Below are 12,089 nucleotides of genomic sequence, written 5' to 3'. Positions count from 1 at the left end.
CTGCTGCCAAAGAACCCAGAGGAATGGGCAACATCAGCATTTTCTATCCTTCCTTCCTTCAAACATCGGAATCAGCAGTGACTCTGAATCTCCCCCCTGGCATTATGAATGCTTATTCGGTTTCCTCTCTGTTGGTAGCTGTTTGATCTTTAACTTCTCTGGACCTCAGTATCATCTGTCAAATGGAGACAGTAAGACCCAGTTCCAAGGATTATTTGGGACTTTACATATGATAACATGTGCATGTGCCAAATTTGCCATCCAAAACATCCGAGCCAGGTGAGAGCTTTACCTCTTCATGCTGCTCCCCTGGTGGTACAGTGGGGCATCCAGCAGCATGAAGTCGAGCGCATGTTTAGGGATGTCTCGTGCTCAAAACACCGAAGATATCAATGAATTGAAATAACCCTGTTTGCATACGAGTTCATTTATGTGATCTCATTTCAGTCTCACATTTCAGCTGGGTAAACAGGATAACTCTCAGTGTCCCCGTTTTACAGACGATAAAACAGGGATTTAGAGAGGTCCAGTACCACACAGCAGCAAATGGCAGACTCAGACCCTCTGACTGTAACCCAGTGTTCTCTCCACCTAACCATCCTCAGTCTCACATCCAGCTGCTTGGCAGTTTGCGTTTTTGGACAGGATGCATTGACCTAGACCAGCTCTGTCCCAGGAGACCATCTCTGTGATGCTGGAACTGTTCTGTATCTGCACACTCCAATTCAGAGGCCACCAGCCACATGTGGCTACTGAGCATTTTAAGTGTGGCTGGTATGGGTGAGGAGTTAAGGTTTTAATTTTATTTAATTTTAATTAATTTAGATTAGTCACATATAGAGGCTTCCCTGGTGGTTCAGTAGTTAAGAATCTGCCTTGTAATGCAAGGGACACGAGTTCAATCCCTGATTTGGGAAGATCCCATAGGCCTAAGAGCACCTAAGCCCATGAGCCGCAACTACGGAAGCCCGGGTGCCTGGATCTCCGTGCCCCACAACAAAAGGAGCCACCATGATGAGAAGTCCATGCACTGCAACAAAGACCTAACACAACCAAACATAACATAAACTTGCTTTTTTCGCTAAGTCACTTCAGTCGTGTCTGACCCTTTGTGACCCCATGGACTGTAGCCTGCCAGGCTTCTCTGTCCATGAGATTCTCCAGGCCAGAAAACTGGAGTGGGTTGCCATGTCCTTCTCCAGGGGATCTTCCTGACCCAGCGATCAAACCCATGTCTCTCATGTCTCCTGCATTGGCAGGCAGGTTCTTAGCACTAGCATCACCTGGAAGCCCTATAAAAAAAAATAAGTAAATCTAAAAATAAAAAGTCGCGTGTAGATAGTGCAGCTCTAGTGACGGAGTATGGAGGAAAATGGGAAACTGAGAAGTTATTCAGTGGTTTGTACTCAAAAATCAAAGTAAACCTCAGCCACTTTTTTGCCTTTCTCTTTAAAGATCTTAACTCTTTTTCAGTAGAGTGTTAAAGCCGGCTCACTAGTTGGTGAGGGCACCATCACTATGCAATATACAATCCAAATCCTTGAAACCTGTGATTGGCCAGCAGAAACAACATATGTTGTAGAGCAACGCTTCTCAAACATCAACATGCACAGCAATCACCTGGGAGCTTGTTGAGGACAGATTCTGATTTAGTAGGTTGGGGTGGGGGCTGAGGTTTGCATCTCTAACAAGGGCCCAGGTGATGCTGCTGCTACTGCCCCAGGGGCCACACCTTGACTGGAAAACAGTAGAGCAGTGATCAGGCTAATAGTGTCTTCCTTACCCCTGGGGGCATTTGGCAACGTCTGGAGATAGTTTTGATTGTCATGACTTGGTGGCAGAGGTGATATTGGCATCTGTTGGATTAAGTCCAGAAATGGTATTAAATATTCTACAACGTATAAGACACTATCCTGCTCAAAATGGCAATAGTGCCAAGTTTGAGAACCCTCCCTATACAGCCAAGTCTACTTTCCAGGAAGACGAGGTGGATGGGAGAGTGATGGAGCGGGTCTTCTTGATCTAATAACTGATTGTGTTCTCTCTCTCTTCTGCTTTTGTATATGCAGGAGCCAACGCCTCAGCCCCAGACCAACTGAGCTTAGCTTTAGCCTGGAACAGAGTCGACATCGCCCGCAGCCAGATCTTTATTTATGGGCAACAGTGGCCGGTAGAGTATATGTCATCACCCCTGAAAAGCACGCTTGCTGGGGCAAGGGTATTTGTTTCAGGTATCTGAGAGCGACTCCAGAAACCACTGCTTTATCTTTAGGGTGGAAATATTCCTTTGGAGCGGTCCTCATGCGCGGCTCCCTTTCTTATATTTAGGGAAATACTGCCACCTGGTGGTACAACTCCAAATGTTCCAAACATTTCCATCTCTTGCGTGGCCTTTGGTAGCAATGTTTAACTGCAATTAATGCTGTTTCTTTTATATGCCTGAAAATACATATATGAAACAAAATTGTGTTAATTAAAATTAAGAAAGGAGTGGAATTAGCGGTTTGTTTCTGGTTGTCCTGGAGGTTGCTGCCGCCACGTGATGGCACCCCAGGCTGGTGTGGGACCGGGCCGCACGACGGGATGCAGAATTTGCAGGCTTCCACGAGCAGGTGCCATCTGGTCCTGGCGGCTGAGCACAGGCCCCCCTGTACCCAAGAACAACACAGAGGCAACCAAAGCTTTATATAACCGTTCTTGGTTTGCTTCCCTCAACTGGGTCTACAAAAAAAAACCTTGGAAAATTGGCCATTGGCTGGTGTATGCCTGTACCCCCAGGAGACAGCCAGCAGTCTGGAATTTGATTCCTGGGCCTGGAATCACTGAAGGAAAACACCCCGTGTACAGGTCTTTTTCAACCCTTCCTGTGTCCCAGAGAGCTTCTGCCTGGGGTTGAAACCTGGCTTCCTTTAGTGCCAGTGGATTACTAGTGTAGAAAGATTTGTCACAGAGTCTCTGAGAAATTTTGTGAAAGAAATTAAGTAAAACCCTAGTAAACAAACCAAATGACCTAAATAGTTACTGGGTCTCCCTGTAGAAATGGGCAAGATGGAGGTAAGGTAATGATACTTAACTAAAAAAAGAAAAAGAAAAAAAGCAGTCTACTTTCTGGTCTATTTACTAGATCCCTCTTCTTGAGTCAGCTGAAACTCCAATACTTTGACCACCTGATGCGGAGAGCTGACTCATTTGAAAAGACCCTGATGCTGGGGAAGATTGAGGGCAGGAGGAGAAGGGGACGACAGAGGATGAGATGGTTGGATGGCATCACCGACTCAATGGACATGGGTTTGGGTGGACTCCGGGAGTTGGTGATGGACAGGGAGACTTGGCGTGCTGCGGTTCATGGGGTTGCAAAGAGTCGGACATGACTGAGTGACTGAACTGAACTGAACTTCTTGGGTCAGTCAGAAATCTAATTTAGAGCCTAAATTAGATGATGAAGGAAGATGAAAATGAAGATAGCAAAATACTCACTTTGGCACTTTAGTGGTTTTGTAGAAGTTTGGTTAGAGAGTTGGGAGAGGAAAAACCTTGTAAACCCTGAACCTTCTCAGAATCTAGAATAAAGAAGAGATTTAGAGGGAAAAAAGTAGCTTTTAGAACTAGAAAGCCCTGTGTTTTGTTTGCAAAGACAAGCCCCCAAATACAGGAGAGAGCGTGGGTGTACCAAAAGTGAAATTGAGATACTCTTGTTAGCATGTTCTTGGAGGTGCAAAAGGTTTACTAGATGTCAAAGACATCCATTTCTAAAGTATTCAGGAAAATGCCAGAAAATTGCATCCTTAGACCCTAGGGCAGACTAACTCAGTGACTTGATTTGCAGGTGGGGTCTCTGGAGCAAGCCATGTTGGATGCCTTAGTTCTGGACAGAGTGGATTTTGTGAAATTACTTATAGAGAATGGAGTAAGCATGCATCGTTTTCTCACCATCTCCAGACTAGAGGAATTGTACAATACGGTAGGACCAAGCTAAGGCACTTTTTATTTTCTCTACTTTTTTTGGTTTTACCTTCTCCTGCCCCCAACATGAATGTGAGTCCCTGCCTTCCCCTCCAAATGCATGGATCATTTTCCACAAATGCTCCCTTCGACAACAAACACCAAGTCACCAGAAATCCACTTGTTTTAACTGCTCAGTTGTCAGCATGTAAGAGGCAGAAAGTTACATGATCACCAAAAGGTAATGTTCTCAGGTTCTTAGGCAAAACTACAAGGCTCTGGAAATTAGAACATACTTCATTCTGTAAACCCATAGAGTGTGTGAGGCAATCAGCAGAGCAGGATTGATTTAACTCCAACCATCAAAGGAGGCCAGTTAACTATCCCGCACCATCTTGGTATTCTCAGCACTGTGAAGTTCATTCATTGCAGTATAACAGGATAAAATGTAAAAACTTTTTGTTTGGAGTTACCCAGGAAGATTTTTTTGCTTTGTTTTTATAACGATTTGTTAATTCATTCACTGGGGATATCAAGAAGTAATCAAAAGTAAAACTGCTATTTATGAAGTTTTTGAGAGTATTCAGTGAGTTTAGTATATCAGCTCTGAGCTGATACTCACAAAAATCCAATGAAGTTTAAAGAATAGATATTGTTTCCCTCCATTTTACAGATGAAGTAACTGAGGCCAAGAAGAGAATTGGCTTATTCAAGATCTTAAAGTTTCTAAGTAAACAAAGGAGCCAGTATTGAACCAAAACGTCTTTCTCAGAGACCCTCATTTGTCACAGTGCCTCTTTGTCCCACTCTCAGCACTAATGAGATGGAGCTTATTGACCTATCCCCAGCCAGAGGTAGGGATTAGCTGCTGCCACCCTGGCTCAATAAGATTCCCACTGCGGAAAGTAGAAAACAACTCAGCAGAGTGGCCCCACACTTCTCTTTTTTCTACAGTATTTTTTCAGTTCAGCATACTAAGGCTTTCAGTCATAATGGGCCAAAATGGCAGAGTGGAAGACCTAGCCTTTGTTCCTCCACAAAGATCAGCAATTAGACAGCTATTCACAACAAAGACAGCTCTAGGAGAGCTCAGGAGTCCAATTAAGAAAACTTCAGCAGAACAGTGGAACAAAAAAAAAAATCTGAAAATAACCACCCAAAAAAGAGAAGAACAGCGTCTTTGTGCCTGTATCACCCTGGCCCCTGAGGCTGGTACTGCTCCGTGCCAAGAGGAAGCTCCTCAGCTAGAAAGAGTTCCCCTCTCTGGAAAAGACAGTGGTGAGCCTTTCCGAGCGCCACACAAAGGAGTCACCCTACCCAGAGACCTGCAAATCTGAGACATACTGTCATGGCCAGGAACACAGTATCAGCCAGGCTGACAGCTGAGTGACCACAGTTCCCAGTGACCTCCTCTGTAGAGGACCCTGGCAGCTTTCACTGCTAAAGAAACCAGTGGCCAGCAAAGCCTCCACAGAACCCTGCAGATTTCACTGGTTTTTGCTCTGCAGATACTTGCATTCATAGACACCAGTCACCTGAGCCCCTCACCACACCCTCCCCTCTCAACCCTGCTGGATCCTGGGGTTCACCCCAGTGGCCAGCCCAGGCCTCTGGCTACAAATTTTAAGAACCCAGTCTAGACCCCACAACTGTCCCCCACTACTGTGCACACTCTGAAAGCTAGCACCTCCAGCCAGGTACCCACATACGGCTGGGCTGACAGCCAGCACCACTGCCATGGAAGTACAGGACCCTAGAACTACAAGCCCCTGCAGCCACACGCGTGCACGCCAGCAGCCTAGGCTGCGCGAGGGCCCGGAATCAGACCTATCACCTGACACTCACCTGCACCACTGGGCTATCTGCAGCCGGTCCCTCCAGCTGTGTACCTGCATGTCCCAACCCTGCTCCCTTCACTGGCCTCTACTCCGTGCACACACCCACGGGGAAACCCTGCAGCTACAGGGGTGCGTGCCAACAGTCAGAGCCTCCAAGGCTGCCTGTGGGCCCAGCTCCCACCCTATCTTCTGTTACTGGCCTGCCTACTAGGATTGCTTTCAAATAGCTTCTCAGCTGTACCCCTGCATCCCACTGGCCAGACTTCCGTCGCTGGCCTGCACTGGTCTACATGCACTCACAGTAACACCCTGCAGCCACAGTAATGCACGCTGACAGCCGGGGCCCTGCATCTGCCAGAGCACCTGCAGGTGGCCCCAGCCCTTGCTGTTAGCTCAGGATTCTGACACTGCATATATGTTTGCAACTGGCTCCCACCATTACACAGGCACCTGTGGCCGGTCCCCACGGCCAAATGTGTGCATGTACCACCGACTCCAGCCACCACTGCTGCCTGTTCTGGCCCCCGGCTGCTAGGCCTGTTGAAAAGCCCAGCAGCCCTTGCAGCCTTGCAGAAACACAAGAATAAACAAAGTTTGAAGTTAGGAAAAGAAGGCGATAACACTGGGCAGAAATAAATGAAAGAGACTAGAAAAACAATTTAAGAGATCAATGAAACAAAGAGTTTATATTTTGAAAAGATAAGCAAAATTGATAATACTTTCGCTAGAATTACCAAGAAAAAAGGAAGACTCAAATAAATAAAATTATAAATGAAAGAGAACACATTACAATTGATACCACACAGATACAAAGGATCTCAAGAGACTACTATGGACAATTGTATGCCAACAAATAGGACAACATAGAAGAAATGGATAAATTCCTAGAAACATACAACCTACTAAGTCCAAGTCACACACACACACAAAAAAAAAAAAAACAGAAAACTTGACCAGATCAGTAACAAATAATGAGATTGAATCAGGAATCAAAACCCTCCCAATAAAGAAAAGCTGAGGACCAGATAGCTTCATAGGTGACTTCTACCAAACATTTAAAGAATTAAGTCCAATCCGTTTCCAATTCTTCAAAAAATGAAGAGGAGGGAACGCTCCCAAATTTATTTTATGTGGCCAGCATTACCATAATGGCAAAGCCAGATAAGGACACTGCAAGAAAAGAAAACTACAGGTCAATATATCTGACGAATATAGATGCAAAATTTCTCAACAAAATACTAGCAAACTAGATTGAAGCACATTAAAAAGATCATATACCATGAACAAGTAGGATTCGTCCCTAGGTGCAAGGATGGTTCAACATGTACAAATTAATAAATGTGATACATTACATTAGTAGAAAGAAATATACAAACCATATGATCATCTCCATGGATACAGAAAATATATTTGACAGGATTCAACACCTTTTCATGGTAAAAACTCTCAACAAATTAAGTATGAAAGTAATACACCTCAGTGTTTTAAAGTTCATATATGACAAACCCATATATGCCTTTGAAATTGATGCTTTTGACCTGTGATGTTGAGGAAGACTATTGAGAGTCCCTTGGACTACAAGCAGATCAAACCAGTCAATCGCAAAGGAAATCAGTCCTAAATATTCATTGGAAGGACTGATGCTGAAGCTGAAACTCCAGTACTTTGGCCACCTGATGCAAAGAACTGACTCACTGGAAAAGATCCTGATTCTGGGAAAGATTGAAGGCAGAGGAGAAGGGGACAACAGAGGATGAGGTGGTTGGATGGCATCACCAACTCACTGGACATGGGTTTGAGCAAGCTCCAGGAGTTGATGTACAGGGAAGTCTGGCGTGTTGCAGTCCATGGGGTTTCAAAGAGTCAGACACGACTGAGCAACTGAACTGAACTGAACCTCACTCATTAGTGAAAGACCGAATGCTTTCCCTCTAAGATGAGGAACAAGAACAAGAGTGGTGCCCACTCTTACCACTGCTATTCAACTTGGTACTAGAAGCCCTGGCCAGAGAAATTAGGCCCCAAAAATAAAAAGAAATAAAAATTTTCATCTAAATTGAAAAGAAGTAAAATTTCTCTGCTGATAACAGCATCTTGTATACAGAAAATCCTAAAGACTCCACAAAAAAAAAAAAAAAAAAAAAACAACTGTTAGAACTAATTCAGTAAAGTTCAGTATACCAAATCAACATACAAAAATCAATTGTACTTACATACATTGTAGTACATACACTAACAGTGAACTATCTGAAAAAGAAAGAAAATAATTCTGCTTAGCATCAAAAACAATAAAATACTTAGGAATAAATTTAAAGAAGTGAAAGATCTATACATCAAAAACTGTAAGACACTGATAAAAGAAAGTGAAGGCTCAAATAAGTGGAAAGCTATTTCATGTTCATGAATCGGAAATGTTAATATTGTTAAAATGTTCATACTACTAAAAACCATCTATAGACTCAATGTAATTGTGATGGCATTTTTCCTAGAAAGCGAAAAAGAATCCTAAAATATGCATGGAACCACAAAAGACCCTGAATAGCCAAAGCCATTATGAGAAAGAAGAACAAAGGTGGAGACATCACACTTCTTGATTTCAAACTATATCACAAACATACAGTAATCAGAACAGTAGTATTGGCATAAAAACAGACACATAGACCAATGAAACACAAACAAGAGCCCAGCAATAATCCCATGCGTATACAGTTAACTAATATTAGACAAGGGAACCAAATGTAGAAAACAATATGGAGGTTCCTCAAAAAAACTGGAGCTGAGGCCTGGGGGAACCAAGAAGTTATGGCCAAAGGGTACAAATTTTCAGTTATAAGATGAATGCGTTTTAGGGATCTAATGTATAGCATGGTGACTGTAGTTCACAGTACAATATTGTATATTTTAAACTTACTATGAGATTCAGATCTTTAATGTTCTCACCATAACAACAACAAAATGATTACTGAATTGAAGAATATGTTAACTAACCTTATTGCCATAGACATTTCACAATATATACGAGCATCAAATCATCACATTGTACATCTTAAACTTATACAATGCTGCTGCTGCTGCTAAGTCACATCAGTCATGTCCGACTCTACAATGTTACATGTCAGTAAAGTTGGGGAGGAAAGAATAATGGGGTTTTCAATAAATAAAAATACAGAATTGAATGACCCTCATATGAATAGAGAATCAAGGGAGGAGGGTGATTTATTTCAACTATTGGAAAGAAGCAAGTAGGAAAGTTATAGATCAAGAAAGGCCAAGCGATTTCATCACTCCAGTCAGTGGTAATCAACTATCCCTGGACTACTCTTTTGAAAAGGATTATGGGACAATGGATAGCCTCAGTGAAAGAATAGCTAACATTTATTGAGTGCTATAGTTATATAAACATTTCATCATTTAGTCCTAACAAAAACCCTACCGGATAAGTGGTATTATTATTCTCATTTCAGAGATAATAAGACTGAGACACAGTTAAGCATCTTGTCCATGATCACAGCCGGTAAGCAGCAGGGCCAGGTTTGGAGACAAGCATTCTGACTCCAGAGTTTGAAGGTTTAATCCCTACACAATACTCCATTCCTCAGTGGAAAAATAGCTCTGATGAGTATGTCCACCTGAAGGAGCCAGTAGTTGAGGCAGTACACAGGGATTGTCTTGAATACTTGAATGTGTTCCAACAGTGCTTAAGGATTTACCATCACTGTTCAAGATCTTCCAACACAGTCACCAGATTTAGCAAATAAAAATATAGAATTCCCAGTTAGATATGGATTTAAGAAAACAATAAATAATTTTTAGTATGTCTCAGTTATTGCATGAGACATACTCAAAATTATTCATTGTTATTGGTCAAAATGTACAAATTTCCAAATTTGTTTATAAAATAAGTCATGAGAATGTAATATATGACACAGAGACTATAGTTAATAATATTATATTGCATATTTGAAAGTTGCTAAAGAGTAGATCTTTATGGTCCTTAGCACAATAGAAAAATTGGGAATTATGTATGGCAACAGATACTGCAGAGACACTGTAATGATCATTTTGCCACGTATACAAATATCAAATCATTTACATTGTATGCCTGAAACTAATACATTATATGTCAGTTATACCTCTAAAAAAAAGATGAGAAAACATAAAAACAGAAGAAGTTGTAAATCAAAAGATTAAGAGATGTAGTTACATCTAAAACTTTAAATTTCATACATAAAAAATACATGAATAAAAAAGAGAACTACCAAATAGACCATCAATAGGACAAAGAAAAAATAGTTCAACATTAAGAATTAATAAAATGAATGAAAGTTAAATAAAAAGAAATTATTCATTGTCTATCTGGAATTCAGATTTAACTAGGCATCCTCTATTTCATCTGGAGTTCCTATCCTGAAAGACAAGAGGATGGCAAACCACTTACTTCATTTTAGTCTTACCTTAAGCAAACAAACTTTTTTTTTTTTTTTTTGCGCAATGGCAGAGTTGAATGTTGTGATGAAGACTGTATGGCCCACAAAGTCTAAGATATTAACCATCTGGCTGTTTACAGAAAAAGTCTGCCAAGCCCTGCTTTAGCCAGTTTCTCATTCATTATGTGTAATAAACAAGTTGCAATTGGCAGTGTGCCAAAGTGTAATTCTAAAGCGCTAAATTGGCCCCTGTGTCTCCCCCTGCTCCACAACTAGCCTCTTGAATGATGTTTTGACCCAGCTGTCATCAGAGTTGATGGCCTCTTTTGCATAGTTTGAACCTAGAACCTCAAATGCTTTTTCTTGAGGAGCCACAATCCAAAAACCTGCCCCTGTGTTTATTTAGAAAAGACAGGTACAACTGAGCAACTAGAACAAGGTTCATCTTGATGAACCGCCCCTCCACCAGCCAACACCCTTCCCTCCAGACCCTTCTTTCCTTGCCAGTGAGAGCCCCTGACTAGCAAAACCATTTGATTCTTCTTTGTTGTTTTCAGAGACATGGGCCCTCAAACACATTGTACCACTTGGTCAGGGATGTCAAAAAGGTAAGGACCCTCCGGACTGCAGGTCGGAGGCCCTGTCTTGACTGCTTCCTGTGATTAGAAAGTGCCTGTTTTGCATGAACTGCCGGAGTATTCCTGTCCCTGTCAGAACCCCCTCATTTCTGGACATGGCGTGCGCGTTTGTCTTCTAACTCGCCGACGTCTCTGCTTATGATGCAGCTGCAGTTTTAGTGCCGCTGTCTGTGGTTTTAGATGCTTTCATCGGACATAATGCTTTTGGATAGTGGAACTCTAGGCTTTCCCCCTATGCTGTGTGGATTTATGTACATTACCTGTATTTTTCCATGTGCTCCTCGCTGTTTGGGGAGCTCATTTCCATGCCATCCAACCGACCATGAAAGGCTTATTTATTTACTAGCTCCTGATACAGTGTATCACTGCCACTTCTAGTATGACACAGAGCGTGGTAAGCATAGCTCAAAAACTCTCAGAAAAACAGAGACTACAACACAAATATACCTTCCATGCTGCTAACACTTTATTTTCTCTAATATATTTTTTCACATTCATCATCCAGTTTGATGTGGGGTGGGGGGGGTGGGGAGTCAATTGGTTTGGGTCTAGTAGGTTTATTCCCAATTTAGAAATGAGGTTGAAACACAAGGAGGTGAGAACTATCTTGAGTGGTTAGTAAGGAGCTAGAATTAGAACTCAGATCCTTTAATCATCATCATTATTATTATTAAGTAATGGTACCTCGGGTTTAGTGATGACTAAGTGTATGACATTAATCTGAGCTTTCTATGTGTCTTAGCTCACTTCATCTTCATAAAAATTATATGAAGTAATTATTTTACTATTATTATTTTTATTATATAGTGTTATCCCCATTTATAGATGAAAAAATGAGGCATAGGGAGGTTACATTTAATCCTACCAGGTGGTTGTTCTTTTGCCCTGTACAAACTCTTTCCAAGGTAGCTTCAATTCTGAATCCTTGGGTGGGTTCCCAGAAAATGATGTTTTCATTCCAAAAGTTAAAAATAGGTGGTGGCACTTCCCCTACCCCATATACATGCACCGACACAAACACACACACACACACATACCCACCTACCAGTTGGTCGCAATTCTTTGCCAAAGTCCATAGGACATTCTCAGAAAAATCTATGAAGTGAGGTAAAAAAATAAGAGTACCACTCCTTCATCTCATGGGAAGTCATAGGCTAGAACTACCCTTTAGGTGTCCTGTAGTCACTTACTAACTTTTCCTTTGAAAGGCCAAGCAAAGGCCCTGGAGCTACTTATAATATACT

General features: G+C 41.9%; 1 protein-coding gene across 13 annotated transcripts in view; it reads left to right on the top strand.

Annotated features, from left to right (window-relative positions):
• Nucleotides 1–12,089, top strand: part of TRPM3 (transient receptor potential cation channel subfamily M member 3) — an 896,309-nt gene that overhangs the window by 792,337 nt on the left and 91,883 nt on the right. For all 13 annotated transcript variants that reach the window (XM_061132826.1, XM_061132822.1, XM_061132817.1 and 10 more), the window contains 3 exons: nt 2,070–2,170; nt 3,827–3,961; nt 10,765–10,815. In XM_061132826.1, coding sequence (XP_060988809.1) covers nt 2,070–2,170; nt 3,827–3,961; nt 10,765–10,815 — 287 coding nt within the window. The remainder of the gene's footprint in view (nt 1–2,069; nt 2,171–3,826; nt 3,962–10,764; nt 10,816–12,089) is intronic.

The sequence above is a fragment of the Dama dama genome, chromosome 29 (assembly GCF_033118175.1).
Source record: "Dama dama isolate Ldn47 chromosome 29, ASM3311817v1, whole genome shotgun sequence".
NCBI lineage: Eukaryota > Metazoa > Chordata > Mammalia > Artiodactyla > Cervidae > Dama > Dama dama.
The sequence above is the reverse complement of the archived record's forward strand: the minus strand, read 5'-3'. Positions and strand labels throughout refer to the sequence as shown.